This window comes from Dasypus novemcinctus, chromosome 30 (assembly GCF_030445035.2).
Source record: "Dasypus novemcinctus isolate mDasNov1 chromosome 30, mDasNov1.1.hap2, whole genome shotgun sequence".
Lineage (NCBI taxonomy): Eukaryota > Metazoa > Chordata > Mammalia > Cingulata > Dasypodidae > Dasypus > Dasypus novemcinctus.
In genome coordinates this window covers 9880220-9898480 of record NC_080702.1, presented here as the reverse complement: position 1 = coordinate 9898480, position 18261 = coordinate 9880220, and the positions used below count along the sequence as shown (strand labels likewise).

Sequence of the window (18261 nt, the reverse complement as noted above, 5' to 3'; positions counted from 1 at the left end):
TTGCAGCCATGCTCAATTCCACATCCCTAGCCATGATTAACACCCTCTGCACGTAACATCCCTCCCCTGGGTCTTTGATAAAAGATGACAAATTTGGCACGAGTATCCAAAAGGACTATAAAAGTTCTAAACCCTTCTCTTCCTCAAATCCCACACAAATTCAACTTTTCCTTAAAGATTTGGAGGTCGGGTTGCAGGTGGAGGAAGACATCAAGGGACACAAAGTGTCAGAGTGAGCAAGACGCATTCCCTTTTCATGCCTAGCGACCTAGTGACTATTCGCAGATCACCCACATGACCTCAAATCATTATTTTGATTTACCTTAACCATCAGTTTTGGGGACTGCTTGACCTTTCTCCTGCCAAGAAGAGAATGAACAAAATTTCTTGATGGTTCCTCCTGCTGCAGAAGGAGAGTAGACAGTAAACAAAGCACATGTAGCTACCTCTTTCAATCCTGCCTTTCCCACAGTTTCCCCATTAAATGTGCAGGGCCCTTCACTCCACCTCACCCAACATTGGGTTAGAGAATTTTCTATTAGTTCAAGGGAGGCTTCTCACACCATAACCACAAAGTGTCCTTGTCCTTTGCTCTTCCAGATATTAGGTTTCTGTCAGCATTATATCTTCATCATAGACATTATCAAAGAATATGTATGATTTTATATTCAACCCTATTTGCAAGCTAACAAACTAGACAGTCGGTTTCATGGATGCTGGCAGAAGGCATGAGGATTCTGGATCTGAAACAAAAGGCTTTATTTTTCCTTGCAGAACTGGCAACAATATCTTCATGTTAATATTATTCTCTTGCTCACTCTTTCCCCCTGCAAGTTCCATGATATTAATACAAAGGAACTCAGGTATACGCTGCACAAATAATAGATTTGTGCTATAAGTGAGGGACTTGGGCATATAACTCCCTCAATTTTGTTTTTTAAAGATTTATTTTCTTTCTTTCTTTCTCTCCCCTTGACTCCGTTTTCTGCTCTCTGTGTCCATTCACTGTGTGTTTTCTGCATCCACTTATATTAATTCAGGGGCACTGGGAAACTGCATCTCTTTCTTGTTGAGTCATCTTGCTGCATCAGTTCTCCATGCAGCAACACTCCTGGGTGGGCTGTGTTTTTTTCACGTGGGGTGGCTCTCCCCATGGGGTGCACTCCTTGCGCATGGGGCACCCCAACCCTGGGGCGCCCCTACATGGCACAGCACTCCTTGCACACAGCAGCACCATGCATGGGCCGGCTTACCACATGGGTCAGGAGGCCCAGGGAATTAAACCCTGGAACCTCTATATGGCAGATGGACACTGTCAGTTGAGTCATGTCCACTTCCCAGAATCCCCCAATTTTTAACTGCATTATCATGAAGTTTGCCCTAGTTTTTCCTCAGTGGAAGGATTTACCTATATTACAATCACCAGGTAATTAATATGACCTATGCCCCAGAGAAATAATTTAATAACATCTTGAAAGCTGGCTTGCACTACAAGAATCATTAAAAATTTATTTTGAAATAAAGCTGATGCATACGTGAAAAAGTTGAGATACCCACTGAGAAATATATCCTAATAGGGACAACTTTCACATTAGAATATGGGAAAAATCAATCCTATGACCAAAAAGATTTTGAAGACTTTTTTCTCCAAGTCCCATCTTGCTGGTGTGACAAAGTGGGATTGCTAAAAATAAGATGATAGGTAGAAATAGTATGAATAAACATCTCCAAGGATGGGGAGATGTTAACCTATTTGACACAATGGCAAGTGAGAGCAAATGAAATCAAATTATGATTTATTTTCAGAATGAACTGTATTTATAGTTGTTTTTGGGAAAACATCAATCCATACTCCCACCACATAAAAAGTCCATTCTTAATGAATGGCTGATTGAAATTTTAAAGACTAATAATGAAATATTTATAAGAAAACAATGGCATTATGGCATTAGAAAAGAAAAATATTCATAAAGGAAAAAAATTTAAAGGGGTGAATGCAAATTAGATTTTAGTAGAATTAAGAGCTTATCAGAGAGAGAGAAAGAGAATCGGGGACAGAGAAGTTAAGAACTTGTTTCCAGAGTACATAAAGAATGTTTACAAACTGAAAAGAGAATGAAAGAAAATTCAACTGAGAAAAAATGGACAGAGTAAATGAACAGGCATTTCCCAGAAAGAGTCAGCAAGGGGCTGATAAACATGTGAAAACATGTTCAACTTCTTTAGTAAACCATTAACTTGTAGCATGACACAACAACCAGAAGGCTAAAATGAAAATGACAAAAATAATCAAATGTGGATAATGATGTAGATAAATAAGAAATCTCATCCACTTAAGGTGGGTGTGAAAATTGCTACAGAAATATAGGAAAACAGTTTGGCATCATCATCTATGTCAGAATGGATGTAAACATGATGAATAATTTCAGTAAACACATACTCTTCACCAAAACACAAATTCTGCCATTTGAATACCTACACTAATGATCCTAGCTCCATAATGAAAATTATTCACATGCACATAAGCAATGGAATTATTATATTAAATATTTGATAATGATACAATGGAATTTTATACAACAATCCTAATGAATGATCCACAAGAACTTGTAGCAGTACATTTTGTCACAAAAAACATAAGGAATGGAAATTCAACGTACAAAAACATTAGTGCTAAATGATTCCATTTATATAAAGTAAAAAACAGAAGGAACTGCTCAGTGGTAATAGCTGTCAGACTAGTGTTTCCAGTGTGGATAGTGGCACGGAGGAAACATAAAATGATACTAGAGCATATCAGTATTCTGGTTTGGGTGGTGTTACAGTTTGCAATTATTTCTGTGAATCCCAAAATGAGAAATATTATGTTTGTAAACTATTCTATTCTTCTGGGTGTGTTGCCCTTTGATTATTAAATTCATTTGATAATATTAAATTCATTTGAGGGGTCCTTAATTAAATTACCTCTTAAGAGTAGGGCTTTGATTCTACCATGTGAGTAACACTTGACTAAGGTTGACTCCCTGACTCTTGGTGGACCAATATAAATTGACGCTCAAGAAGAAATGTTGGGAAGAGAGAGAGCTCTGACAAAGTTTATCCTGGGGTCCCAGGGAGAGATAAGTCATTTGTCTGGTAGTTTGCAGCTGACCTTGGAAACAGAACCATACAGCTGAAATTGATACAGAAGGCCCAGAAATAAATGAGCTCTATGTTGGGAGAGAGAGGAAGCCCTGAGAGACAGGCCTTATGCCAGCCTGCAGCTGAGAGAGAGGAAGAACAGAGGGGAAGGATGAACCCACACAGAGATCACTGGCCAGCTTGCTTCAACATTTGGCAACTGACTCTGGTGGGAAAGCAACTTGAGCTGAACTCTTTAGGGCCTTGTAACAATAAGTTTTTAACTCAAATAAAATACCTTTTATAAAAACCAAAAGATTTCTGGTACTTTGCATTGACACTGCATTGGCAGACTAATACAAATAGTTTGCTCAGGATTTGGAAGTTCTCCATGTAATATCAATACATACATCTTATAAATAGTCCTAAATACATAAAAGCAATGTAAAAGGCTGGTAGAGCATTAGGACAGACACAACTTAGCGATTTTGTAGGTTTGATGCCAGACAACCACAATAAAATGAATATCACAATACAGTGATTAAACAAAATTTTTGGTTACCCAGTGATTATAAGCTATGTTTATGCTGTACCTTGGTCTATGAAGTGTGTAATAGCATTACATCTAAAAAAATGTACATAGGTTCATTTAAAAACTCTTTATTGCTAAAATAAAATGCTTATCATCTTCTGATCCTTCAACAAGTCATTACCTTTTTCCTGGTAGAAGGTCTTTCCTATATGTAAATGGCTGCTGAATGGTAACAGTGGAGGTTGCTGAAGTTTGGATTGGCTGTAACAATTTCTTAAAATAAGACAATAATTAATTTTGTTGCATTGATTGACTATTTCACAACAGATTTCTCTGTAGTATGCCATGCTGTCTGATAGCATTTTATACACAGTAGACATTATTTCAAAATTGAAATCAATCCTTTCAAAGCCTGTTGCTACTTTATCAATGAAGTTGGTGTAATGTTCTAAATCTCTTCTTGTCATTTTGACGATGTTCACAGGATCTTCACCAGAAAATTCCATCTCAAGAAACCTCTTTCTTTCCTCATACATAAAAAAACCACTCCTTATCTATTCACGTTTTGATATGAGATTGCAACAATTCAGTTACTTCTTCAGGTTCCACATTTAATTCTAGTTATCTTGCTATTTTCACATATGCTGAGATGTCCTTCACTGACATCTTCAATGCCTCAAAGTCATCCAAGAGGGTTGGACTTGCCTTTCTTCAAACATCTTTTGATGTTGATATTTTGATATCCTACCATGAACCATGTTTGTTCTTCAGGGTATCAAAAAAAGTAATCCTTTCCAGAAGGCTTTCAATTTACTTTTCCAGATCCATATGAGGAATCACCATCTAAGGCAGTTATGTCTTACAAAACCTATTTCTTCAAGAATAAGACTTGAAAGGCAAAATTAACTCCTTGATACATGCACTGCAAATGGATGTTGTGGCAAAGTCATGAATTTCATTGTACATACTCATCAGTGCTTTTGGGTGAACAGGTGTGTTGTCAATGAACTGTGATATTTAGAATGGTATTATTGATTCTGAGCAGTAGGTCTCAACAATGGGCTTAAAATATTCAGCAAACTGTGTTGTTAACAGATTTGCTGTCAGCCAGGCTTTGTTATTCCATTTTAGCATAATTCTTAAGGGTCCTAATTTTCAGTGTGGTAAGTGAGCACTGGCTTCAACTTAAAGTCAGCAGCTGTATTTTCCCCTAATATTAGAGTCAGCCCGTGCTTCCAAGCACTGAAGTCAAATCAAATTGACTTCTCTTTTCAGTTATGAAAGTCCTAGATGTCAATTCTTCCAATAGAAGGTTGTTTTCTCCACATAAAAAATCCTTCAATCTGCACTTAGCTGAATCTTCTAGATAACTTGCTTCAGCATTTATCTCAGCACTTGCTGCTTCATATTGCACTTTTATGCTTTGGAAGTGAGTTATTTCCTTAGATCTCATGCAGTCACCTATGCTACCTTAGTTTTCCTTTTTCATCTTCTGTATTCCTTTCAGCCTTCATAGAATTACAGAGAGCTGGGCCTTGCTCCAGATTAGATTTTGGCTTCAATGGAATGTTGTGTTGGTTTGATCACTACGGTTTTCTCTACATCAGCAATATGGGTTTTATGTTTTCTTATCATTTGTGTGCCTATTGAAGTGGCACTTTTAATTTCCTTCCAAAACATTTCATTTACTTTCACAACTTGGCTAACTGTTGGCACAAGAGTCCACATTTTTGGCCTATCTTAACTTTCAACATGCCTTCCTTAATAAGCTTAATAATTTCAAGGTTTGATTTAAAGTAAGAGATGTGCATCTCTTCATTTGACCACATAGAGGTCATTTTAGGGTTACTAATTGGCTTGATTTCAATAAAGTTGTGTCTCAGGGAATAGGAAGGCCTGAGGAAGGGGAGAGAGATGGGGGAATGATTGCTTAGTGGAGCAGTCAGATCACATGCATTTATTAAGTTTGCCATCTTATGTGGTCATGTTGCTCCCCCAAACAGTTATAACAATAGCACCAAAAATCTCAGATAACCTAAAAGATATAATAATAAAATAAATATTCGAAATATTAGTATAATTAGCATAATATGACATAGAGAAAGAAACAAGTACAAGCTTCTGGAAAAATGGTGCTGACAGACTTGCCCAAAGCAGGGTTGCCACTAACCTTCAATTTGTAAAAAATTGCACATCTGCAAAATGCAATAAAGCAAAGTACAATAAAACAAGTTATATCTGTAGATTAGAGTTGCATTGTCTTTATATTTGCAGGAAGGCAGTTGAACATATTGGGTAACTTTACCCTGTGGTTAATTTTTAAAGTATACTTTAATTTCTAGGTTATAAACTAAGAGATACTGAGTTTGCAACCTCCAAAGAAAAAAGGCAAAATGTGGAATTTTAAACACCAAATAAGCAGAAGATACAAAGAACAAGGAAGTAAACTAAGTGTGATGTAATGAAGAGCACGCAACAAATTTGGACATACACTCTCAAATACAGGCATCATTATATTACTCCTAAGTATATTATTGCTCCTATTAATATCAAACAATATTTGCATATATTAAATAGGATATTTTTAAAGAGATATCACTAATATATAATTACAATAGAATAGTTTTTAACCTCATTTTCATTACATTTCATATTATCATTTTATTCAATTAAAACAGTTTCTCATTAATTCAGCTAATTAACTATTTCAGTATATATACTTACACATAGTTATAATTTTAACAAATAAAGTAACAAGCCTGGTGATATAAATCATCAGTTTAAATATGCTTTACAGTTAAACAAAAGTTGCTGTTATTTTAATTTCTCAATTTATACTTTTCCAATATTATTTCATATCAAACATAGTCTCGTTTTATATATATGCACATATATATGTACATGAAAATGTTAATATATGTATATATGTAAATATATATATGTTTTGGGGGAGCTAAAATGTGTTTCTTTATATTTTGGCATAACATTCAATGTACAACAAACTGATGCTGCTGTTTAAAATTTTTTTGATTTTACCACTTTACATCTGCTTTACATGTAACTACAGAGAGAGAGATATAAGAAAATGTTTCTTAAAGTTGAGGAAACATCATTATGATAATTCAGAATCCAATAAGTTATAAACTCCACATTATAAACCAAAAATGGATATATGCTTTTCTTCTTTCAAATGGCTATTCTTCTACTGCTCCAAGGTTAATGAAAGGCTCAGTGAAAATCTTATGTCCTTTAACTTAAAGAAATGAGAGTGCTCTTCTCAAAATTTTTGTTGCCAAAATGCCCAATAGAAATGTTCTCATAATATCAAATAAAACACCCCAAGACACACAAATTTCCATCTACAGTTCAAAAATCCATGAAATTTTCTACCAGTTACCCAGATTTTTTCATATTCTCAAACTCATCTGATCTCTCCAAAAAACAGCAAAAACATATTTTTCACATTCTTGTTTGATCTGTTTCAGTTCTATATGAACATTTCTACACTATAATATTTTATATATGCCAATCTCTCTTCTCAGCATCATATTTCAAATGACTGCCATTTATCTAATTACATTAGATACCAAAATCATAACTTGCCCACAACGATCATATTCTCTGATTCTGAATCTGAAATACAGATTCCATTTTCACACCCTACTTCTTCATTATTCCATGCGGATATTTTCTTTTAGGTATTTTGAATCCCCCCCCCCCCCAACACACACACACTCTCTTCCTTTATTATGTAACTTGTGCAACCATTTGATATGTAGTGAATTTTTGGAAAAATATACTATATCAGGTAGAAACTTACATACTCGAAGACATACTTACATAGTAATTGCATAATATTTCATTTTCAATTGTTGTTATCATTTGTTTATTCTTGTGGCAAAGGCAGGTTAGGTTGTCTTTTCCCTGCACTTGAAGTGTGACTTTTCATAACAGTTCTTATGATAAACTAGGAGATGTATAAATCATAACTGAACATCTTGCAGAAACGTACATTTACATATTTCTGAAAAGATGGGGAATTTTGTACGTCTTACTTGGCAGAGTGGAACCTGAAAACACTGGGGTCACGACACATGAGCACAAAGGGGCTGAGAGCTGGGAAACAGGAATTAAGAAGTGCAGCGGTGTCTACCAGCCACCAACTAGGATTATTTAAAAGAGCGATACAAACATGAAATATGGAGGAGACGGTATAAAAAGTTACAAAAGTGCTCACCAGTAAAAGAATGTTTTGGGCAGCTCTGGACTCAGGGGAGGATTTGAGGGAGACATTGTTCCTATGAATATATTGGACCCTCTGCTTGTGCCTGTACAAGATGCAAACCATGGAGCCACTGGCCCAGAGCATGAGCCCCAGACATAAAGCATCAGGGACTGATAACAACACTGCGTAGAGTGAGTCTGAGATTTTGTCATGACGTACAGAAGCACAGAATCCAAAACTTTTAAGGTTTGTGATGTTTTTGGTGTTCTGTCTGCCGGACATATGCACTGGAAAGATAATATTTACTGCAATGTAGACGATCCAGCACAGGAAAAGGGAAAAATCAGTATACTTTGGGGCTTTAAATTTCAACTCTGCCCACCGGGCATTCCTGGGACTGATCATGATGGCCTGGAAAATACTCAAGAGACAGGTGGTTCCAATGGACACCCCCCTTCCCACTCTGTGAAGATACAAAACACCTTTGCATACAAAATCATTGAACACATCTTTCAAACCAAATGCTGCCGTTGTTTGTGGTGTTCCTTTACAGAGAAGGACCAAGGAATTGGCTACTAACAGGTGCTTGACAATCAAATCTGTGGACCTTAATCTGCACCCAGTGAAGGAAAGGAAGATATAATGGTAAAAAAGTGAGAAATTCCCCAGCATTCCAAATACGGTTTGTAATAAGAAGATCATTCCTATTGCCAAATCCTTGGAGGTCATTTTGTCAGTTATCTGTGACTGATTATCTCAAAACCAGAAAATACTGCATTGGGAACATAAATCATGAGCTACATTTATCATCTCAATCAAAATACAAAATTCTCCACTTACTGTTAGATTGTACTTAAAGACATATTAGTTTTTTCTTTAATTAAGAGATTTCTAAGCATTGAATATATAAAGAGAAATTACTATGTATGAACTTCTGCTATCAAGTCTGTACATATACTAATTTCTGTTTTCTTCGCAAATCCATGATGCACACACTGAAACTTTAATCATAAAGTTGAGGTTAATTTAGGCACAAAGAAGTTAAATGATTTGCAAAATTTACACCCTAGGTAGCTTTAAACACACATGCTATACTAAGGAAGATACCTACCTGTATTATTCAAATAATCTCTCTATATTTGTTCTTACAACCTATCATTTTATTTTAGATTGATGGCATTTTATTTAAAGCTTTCCAAGTAAGTATTGAAGTTATTACATAGCTCAATATCGATTATGAATAAGGATTTAATGATTACAGTAAAATGTGGATGTCCTCTTTGTAGCATATTACTACATAAACCTATGCTATGACAAGATGGATTTAGTAAATGCCTGATAAATTCTGAATTAAGATGGCAAGAGAAAGATTCCTTTGTTTTAATGTCAGGAAAAAAAGTATAATGACATCTCTCACTGGACTTATTTAACAACATTAGGTCATGCTCTAAAATAAGGGACTTGAAACACTAAAGCATGATAAAATATCATGGAGTTGGAACTATATCCTTACTAATTGTGGATCATATATTTATCTATTACTATCTAAATTGAGTTACCAATAAGATAAATCTGTGAAAGGTATCAAAATATAAGATGTATGAAAAATAGCATCTGTAAAGTGTGAAATCTTCTGCACTGTATAAATAAAAATAATAAGATTATGTTTGATAATCTGTTTTTAAAACAGAAAATATTAAAAGATATATTTGAGCCTGACAGACACTGTCTGAAAGACTTATTAATAAAGTTACGTTATCCTTAAATATTCCTTTCCTAACATCAAGGAGCAAAACAGTCTCACCATAATCAACAGACCACAGATATTTTCAGTAAAGACACATTTACTGTCTTCATGAAGCAGTTCATAACCCCTGACTTAAAGAAAGCATTTCCTTTTTGTCAGCTGTGGTTCAGATACACAATTTCTGCACAGGATTGGATGATTCCTGTTGATATGTCCTGTTCATTATTACAAACATGGATGTATTACATGCACACCTATATTAATTCTGAGAATTTTCTATATGATTCCTATTAGGTAGACTGACTAAACAGCAGATTCGTTACAGAATTGCAATCCTTAAACATCCTAAAAATCAGAGATTTCTTGATCACTTGGACTAAACATTAACAATTACCATCAGTGAGGAATTAACCAAATTACATTAGGAAACACCAGGGAATGGTATTGGATCTAGGACCCACACTTTTCTTTCCTAGCTTAGCTCATGCTGCAGGAATTTTTCTTCTCATCTGTGCATTTTTTATTCTGGAGCAGTTTCAAACCTTGAAGAATTCCTTTTTAGAATAGTATCACTTATCCTGACTCTTGATAGGCCTCCTTCTCTTATGATTCTGCCTTTCCCATTGATTTAGAAAATACTTACCCAAATTCTTCTCACTCTCAATCCTCTGGTCCCAGTGAGGTGGTCATGATTGCAAATAGGGGAAATAAGATCCTGAAATAGGGTTTTGTGATTTTGTGACCTCACCTCCCCATGCAACAATTATAATTTCACTTGTATCATGAGAGTGCAGTCGTGGGTTCCTGAGAATATTTCTGAAAAACATTTTTGCAGTCACTAATTACCAAAAACAATTACAAGTTTCTAATCAGGGTCTCAAAAGAGACCATTGGAGTGTTTGCACGAGGCTCTTTCTTTTCCATAATCCCTGTAGGCAAACAGGGACACATGAAGAGAAGCAGGAAATGTTCATGTCTGAGCACGCAGTAAGTCACTTTATTCTCTGCTTCCTTTATAAGCTTTTATACCACAAAGTGAGTTCTTTCCTAATCTTCATACTATTTAGGTTAACATCATTTAATTTTTTAAAACTTTTCTTTATTTTTTAAATTTTTTCAAGTATATCAATCACACATAAATGCACATAAACAATAAGTGTATAGTAATGTTGTGAACTTACAAAACAAGCGTATATAACACCATACAGGACTCTAATATCTCACCCTGCCACATGAGCAGATAGGGAATCAGACAAAATAACTGAGGATTTTCAAAGAGCTATAAGAAAAAGAAAACATGCTTCTAATAACTTACATTAGAAATCACCAGATTGATTTACACAAGTGAATGTCTATCAATATGGAATTTTTTAGGAAAATACATTTTTCTAATACTGTCCCACACTAGAAATAAATAATTAGAACAATGATAGAAAAAAGAGAAAAGTTTATAAAAGGATCCCTCAGAAATAAAACATCCAGGATCAGGTTTTTAAAAGACAGATCTACCCATTCTTTTAACAGATACGTCAATGCTACTTACTCAATTGCCATTGTTTTTTGCAAAATTTTGAATTATAAGAATTCATTGATTTTTGTTATTAATGAAGAAGCCTAAAATATAAGTGTACCAACCAATCATTTGTTTTCACCAAAAAACAATTTGATCCTGTCCACTATTCAATCCCTCTGCCCCATTTTACATGTCAGGAATTGTAAACTTATGGACAACCCATACTTTACAAACATGCACAAACACAAATTTGCTCTTTTCACACAGATGCAGACACACATATGCATGATCACTCATAATCCCAAATCACATCTATTCACATAAACATCTTCATATCCACATTCCCACAATCTCAGTCACACACTTGCACTCATGTATACACTTACCATGTAAAAACACCCTCTCAATTATGCACGCTCACATAAACTCATGCAGCCACACCCACTTTCATAAAATCACACCTTCACGATCACCACGTGGATGTGTAATGAAGTAACATGCTCATGTATGGAAGAATAGTGATATCTTCAGACCTCTGGAGGCCTAGGTGGTGCTTATTACATATTTGTGATCTTCCCAAGACTCCAATCACCTACAAAAGCCTCATTTTCCATGTTCAGCATTTACAAATGAGTTTTTTTTATTTTAACATTCTATTTTTAAATTTTTATTAAATTGTCTTTTTAAAAAGGATACATAGGTCACAAAAAATGTTACATTAAAAAATATGAGGATCCCACATACCCCACCCCCATTCCCCACTCCTCCCACATCAATCTCTTTCATTACTGTGGCACGTTCATTGCATTTGGTGAATACATCTTGGAACACAGCCGCACTGCATGGATTATAGTTTACATTGTAGTTTACACTCTCCCCCAGTACATTCAGTGGGTTATGGCAGGATATATAATGTCCAGCATCTGTCCCTGCAATATCATTTAGGTCAACTCAAGTTCCAAAAATGTCCCCACATCTCATCTCTTCTTCTCTCTTCCTACCCTCAGCAACTACCGTGGCCAAGATCAAGGTTTCATGTTGGGAATGCTGGAGCATTTAGGGGAGTGAATTTTCCTATGTGTGTGATAGAGCAGGGTAATAAAAAGTGCACTGGGATAGGGAACATAGGAATAATACATGGGTGCAGATTCAGGGGCACAGGAGGGTAAAGAATGTAGGGAAAATAGAAAATAAAGAAGGATAAAAGGCATAGAAAAAGGCAGGTATGAATAAGAGGCACAAGAGATTTAATAGCTTTGAGGAGTTAAAGAATATCATTGGGTGGTTAGGGCGTCCGTTTACCACATGGGAGGCCCGAGGTTCAAGCCCCGGGCCTTCTTGACCCGTGTGGAGCTGGCCCATGCGCAGTGCTGATGCGCGCAAGGAGTGCCGTGCCACACAGGGGTGTCCCCCACGTAGGGGAGCCCCACGCACAAGGAGTGCACCCATAAGGAGAGCCACCCAGCGCGAAGGAGGGAGCAGCCTGCCGAGGAATGGTGCCACCCACACTTCCCGTGCCGCTGAGGACAACAGAAGCGGACAAAGAAACAAGACGCAGCAAAAAGACACAGAGAACAGACAACTGGGGGAGGGGAGGGGAATTAAATAAAATTAAAAAATAAATCTTTAAAAAAAGAAAAAAAGGAACATCATTGGGAGAAGAGGAATAACTATTGAGGTATGAAGACCAGGATACTTAGTTTCTCAAGGGAAGGATAGAGGGTGGAAAAAGGAGATGAAGGTTATGAACAACAATGACAAAGGGATGCAAAATGTGCAAAGGGCAATTAATGGATGTGAGGAAGCTAGTTGGCATCATAGAACTAAAAGTCCCCGGAGAAATGAACAGGCTTCATAGTATTGGCATAATTTTGAAGGGGTGTGGATGGCAGACATATGGGACCCAAGCATGCCCTATGGTCATGGATTTGAGCTTGAGGGCAGCAGAAACCAAAGTCTCAGGAAATAGCCTGAGATCATTGGAACAGGGGAGTTGTTTTAGGGTAGGGGAGAAGGAAGGCATTGTTGTGGGAAACTGGCTTACCTATTAGTTGTTTCTTGTTGTTGTACATGATGGTCGGAGTTGCCTCCTGTTATTGTTTATTACCTATTTGTTTTTTCTTGTTATTGTCAAGATGTTCCAGTACCTTATTGTAGACTTTGCAAGTTGCTTCTTAACTTTCAAGTAAATACGATGGAGAAACTAGGGTTGAGGTTCTCAGTTTCAAAAGCAGTGAAGCCCCCTGATACCATCTTTGTTTCCTCTCTTGTGTCTCTCTGTCCTTTATTTCTTCATTCTGAATTGCCTTCCCTTTGTGCAGACCTACTGCTGAGCTGGTCTCAGCAAGGCATAGAGGAGGAAGGTTGTGGAGACAATGTAATTTCAGAGGGTTGTGCTAATTCTGGAATATGAACCATGGAGGGATGGAGGTCAAAAGGGATATGGGGTGGATTCAGGGGAGCAATAAAGAAGTTGAGAATAATTGAGTGGAGGTGAGGTGGCAGGTGGATGTTTAAGGAATGCCTACAAATCACAACTATGCAGGGAAAGAAGGCATGAAGGTTGGGGATAAAATTTACAGTGGCGGATGAGTCATTAAATCATTCCACCATTCTTTGATTCACACATTTACAGTCAACTTAGAACATATTCATTGATAGAGTCTAGTTTCAGTATATAAGGTAAAAACCTTTCTTGCACTAAATATACTTAAAACCTTTCAAGCTGAGCATATAGTAAAGGACTGCACATTGAATTTTGGGGGATCAAATCTCCATAGCCTCTCTGCTCTTGGGATATCAGGTACAGGTGTGACCATAGCTGCCTTGGCAGGAAAGTCTGTTTTTTTTTTTTTTAAGATTTATTTTTATTTATTTAATTCCCCTCCCCTCCCCCGGTTGTCTGTTTTCTGTGTCTTTTTGCTGCGTCTTGTTTCTTTGTCCGCTTCTGTTGTCGTCAGCAGCACGGGAAGTGTGGGCGGCGCCATTCCTCGGCAGGCTGCACATTCTTTTGCGCTGGGCGGCTCTCCTTATGTCTGTTGACTGATATCTGGCCCTCAATATGGGAAAGAGGTGCCAGTCTGTCCTTTTCCCAAGTTCTGCATATGCTACGAATTGCTTAAATTTCCCAAGACTGGTATGAAATAAAAAACATTTTAAATGTGGTGTTTCTAAAGTAGAACACATGCGTAATTATTAGAAAATAAAATAATACATTGCAAATTTTAATTATGTTTTCCACTTGCTTCTTCCTTGTGAAATACCCTCAAAGATGTAATGAAAGACAATAAAAATTGTAGACACAACAAATATATATGTAATTTTATATACAAATATGCATATAAAATTTATATACATAAATTTGACCAAAATTTCAATTGTCTCATAATATCATATGCAGATCTCCATGTTTGTGTTATGTTGCAGCCTAGGGAGACATAATTAATGCTGCTAATTATCTGGCCTTAAAACAGGGAGCTTATTCTGGATAAACTTGGCAGGCCTGATGTAATCACATGAATCATTAAAGTAAAATCACAGAAATGTCTCAGAGGAGAAAGTCATACATTTGAAGCACTGGGGGCATTTGATGCTCTTTTATTTTTATTCTACTATAGAGTTATTATTTTATTGTCTTTTTAAAAAGATACATACATCACAAAAATGTTACATTAAAAAGGTTAAGGGAAGCAGACTTAGTCCAGTGGTTAGGGTGTCCGTCTACTACATGGGAGGTCCGCGGTTCAAACCCCGGGCCTCCTTGACCCGTGTGGAGCTGACCCATGCGCAGTGCTGATGCACACAAGGAGTGCCGTTCCATGCAGGGGTGACCCCCGAGTAGGGGAGCCCCACATGCAAGGAGTGTGCCACATACGGAGAGCTGCCCAGTGTGAAACAAAGTGCAGCCTGCCTAAGAATGGTGCCACCCACAGGCAGAACTGACACAACAAGATGATGCAACAAAAAGAGACACAGATCCCTGTGCTGCTGAGAACAACAGAAACGGACAAGAAGGCGCAGCAAATAGACACAGAGAACAGACAAGGGGGGGGAGGGGAGAGAAACAAATAAATAAATCTTTACAAAAAAGGTTTAAGAGGTTCCATATCCACCACACCACACCCCATCCCTCTCTTCTTCCACATCAACAACCTCTTTCATCACTGTGGTACATTCATTGCATTTGGTGGATACATCTTGGAGCACTGCTGCATTGCATTGATGTTCACTTTATTATTTTTTTTAATTGTTTCTTTCATTCCTCTATTTATTTTTTAAATATTACATTAAAAAAATATGAGGTCCCCAGATACCTCCACTCCCCTCATCCCACTCATCCCACATCAAGAAACTCTTTCATAATCGTGGGGCATCCATTGCACTTGATGAATACATTTTGGAGCACTGCTGTACCACATGGATAATGGTTCACATAGTAGCTTAAACTTTTCCCAGTCCACCCAGTGGGCCATGGCAGGACATACAATGTCCAAATCTGTCCCTGAAATACCACCCAGGACAACTCCAAGTTCTGAAAATGCCCCCATATCATATCTCTTCTTCCCTCTCCCTATTCTCAACAGCTACCATAGCCACGTTCTCCACATCTATGCTACAATTTCTTCCATTACTATTCACAATAGTTCCATAGTAAGCTATCAGTAAGTCCACACTAATCCATACTCTATTACTCCATCCTGTGGATCCAGGGATGGTTATGTCCACTCCACCTCTATATCAAGAAGGGATTTTGATTCCACATGGATGATGGATGCAATTCTCCTGCTTGCAGTTGTAGGCACTCTTGGTTCCCTGGTGTGGTGTTTGACCTTCTTCACCTCCTTGTTAGCTGGCTGGGGTAAGTTCAATAAAGAGGAAGGTAGGAGTTTCAAGTCTGCTGAGTCTCAGGGCCTGGCTGTCACAGGGACAGTCCAGAGATTCAGATCTCCTGAGTATACACCCACCCCAGTGCCAACCACAGGTCTGGTAAAAGTAACAGAAGTGGCATCTGTAGAAAGGTCACTTCTGAGTCCAATTGCATCACATTCAGGAACACAAACTCCAAAGTAGGGCCAACTGACATGGCACTGAACTCCAGAGCCATCTGCCATGACCATAGAACCTGTGTGTCTCCATATCCCTCAGAAGCACCAGTACCTGGGGTTGTATCTACTTTGGCTGTCTCTGGGACCCTGCTGAGGCGTACATAAGCATGACCCCTCTGATGACTTCCTGACTCTTTTTTGGAGACTCATGGCCATATAAACTCATTTGGCTTTCCATTTGTCCGTTTTATTCAAGGTCAAAAAGCAGTTTTTAACACCCGATATTACATGTAGGCTGTCATATTCTGCTGGTGTGTGTTGACCATTTTATTCAAGGCCTTTTTCTAGTTATATCATCAATTGGTGCTTGATAGTAATCCCTCAGCACCAGGAAGGCTCATCCCTGGGAATCATATCCCACACTGGGGGGAAGGTAATGCATTTACATGCTGAGTTTGGCTTAGCAAGTGGCCACATTTGAGCAACATGGAGGCTCTCAAGAGGAAAGCCTTAGGCACCCTGCAGCTCTAGGCCTAATTCATATTTCAGGCTCTTAGGCTCATAAGCATAGTCATCAGTATCAAGGGCTCATTGTTGTACCATCCTTCTTTATTGGTCTTTGCCATTGCACTTGGGGGATTTTTTTTTTTCAATTTGCATTTTCTTTTTTTTTTATTGATTTTGTAAAAATATTACATTAAAAAATATGAGGTCCCATTCGACCCCACCACCCCCACCGCACCCCTCCCCCCCCCCAGCAACACTCACTCCCATATCATGACACATCCATTGCATTTGGTAAGTACATCTCTAGGTATCTCTGCACCTCATGGTCATTGGTCCACATCATTGCCCACACTCTCCCCCATTCCATCCAGTGAGCCCTGGGAGGATTTACAATGTCCGGTGATTGCCCCTGAAGCACCTTCCAGGGCAACTCGAAGTCCCAAAGGTGCCTCCACATCTCATCTCTTCCTGCCATCCCCCATACCCATCAGCCACCATGTCCACTTTTCCCACTCCATTGCCACCTTTTCTCTGAGGTCCTTGGATTGTTTGTGTCCGTTGCACCTCTATGTCAAGAGGAGGCTCAGATTCCACATGGTTACTGGATGCAATCCTCCTGCTTTCAGTTGTAGGCACTCTAGGCTCCATGGTGTGGTGGTTGCCCTTCTTCAACTCCATCTTAGCTGAGTGAGGTGAGTCCAATAATTCAGATTGTAGGAGCTGGAGTCTGTTGAGGCTCAGGGCCTGGCTATCATATTGTCAGTAAAAAGATTCAATCCCCTAAATATATCTTAAACCCCAATACCAACTACAATTCCAGTAAAGTAGCATGATAGTCTTATGAAAAGGGATCCCCTCTGGGTCCAGTTTCATCATGCAGAAACACCAGCTCCATAGAAGGGCCATCTGACATAGCAGTGAACCCTATCTGCCATGACCGTAGAACCCGTGGGTCCCTTTAGCCCTCAAAGAAACCAATGCCTGGGGATTGTATCTACTTTATCTGTCTCTTAGACTCTGCTCAGTTGTGCATAAGGGAAATCCTTCTGACAGCCTCCAGACTCTTTTTTTTTTAGAGACTCATAGCCATATAAACTCATTTCTCCTTTCTATTTCCCCCTTACATTAGATCAAACAGCATTTTAAAGTCATATTATTCTATGTAGACAGGGATATTCTACTGATCCGCATCAAACCTTCAATTCAAGGTCATTTTCCAGTTGCATTATCAGTTGTTAGTTGATAGTGATCCCTCGGTGCCAGGGAGGCTCATCCCCGGGTGTCATGTCCCATGCTGGGGGGAAGGCATTGCTTTTAGATGCTGAGTTAGGCTTCGAGACTGGCCACATTTGAGTAACATGAAGGCTGTCAGGAGGAAATTCCCAGGCACAGGCATAGGCTCACAAGCATAGTCATTAGTATCAGGGGCTTACTGTTGGACCTTCATTCCTTCTCGGTCCTTGCCGCTGCACTTGGAGGACTGCCGCTGCTCCCCTAGGGACCACGGCAGAGCACCCCCCGCCAGGGACCCAGTACCCCCCAGCTTTAGTTTTTAATTGTTGCCACTATGAG

The 18261-nt window shown here is 38.2% G+C and overlaps 1 protein-coding gene across 1 annotated transcript; it reads right to left on the bottom strand.

Moving 5' to 3' along the window:
• Positions 1-7703: 7703 nt before the first annotated feature.
• On the bottom strand, positions 7704-8609 carry LOC101433957 (vomeronasal type-1 receptor 4-like). Its single transcript, XM_004452058.3, has one exon. It carries the CDS (start codon positions 8604-8606, stop codon positions 7704-7706), a length of 903 nt encoding a protein of 300 aa, XP_004452115.2. The 5' UTR covers positions 8607-8609.
• Between the last annotated feature and the right edge of the window lie 9652 nt (positions 8610-18261).

Coding starts and splice junctions, on each gene's coding strand:
- LOC101433957 (XM_004452058.3), bottom strand. CDS start 8,606: ATGACCTCCAAGGATTTGGCAATAGGAATGATCTTCTTATTACAAACC.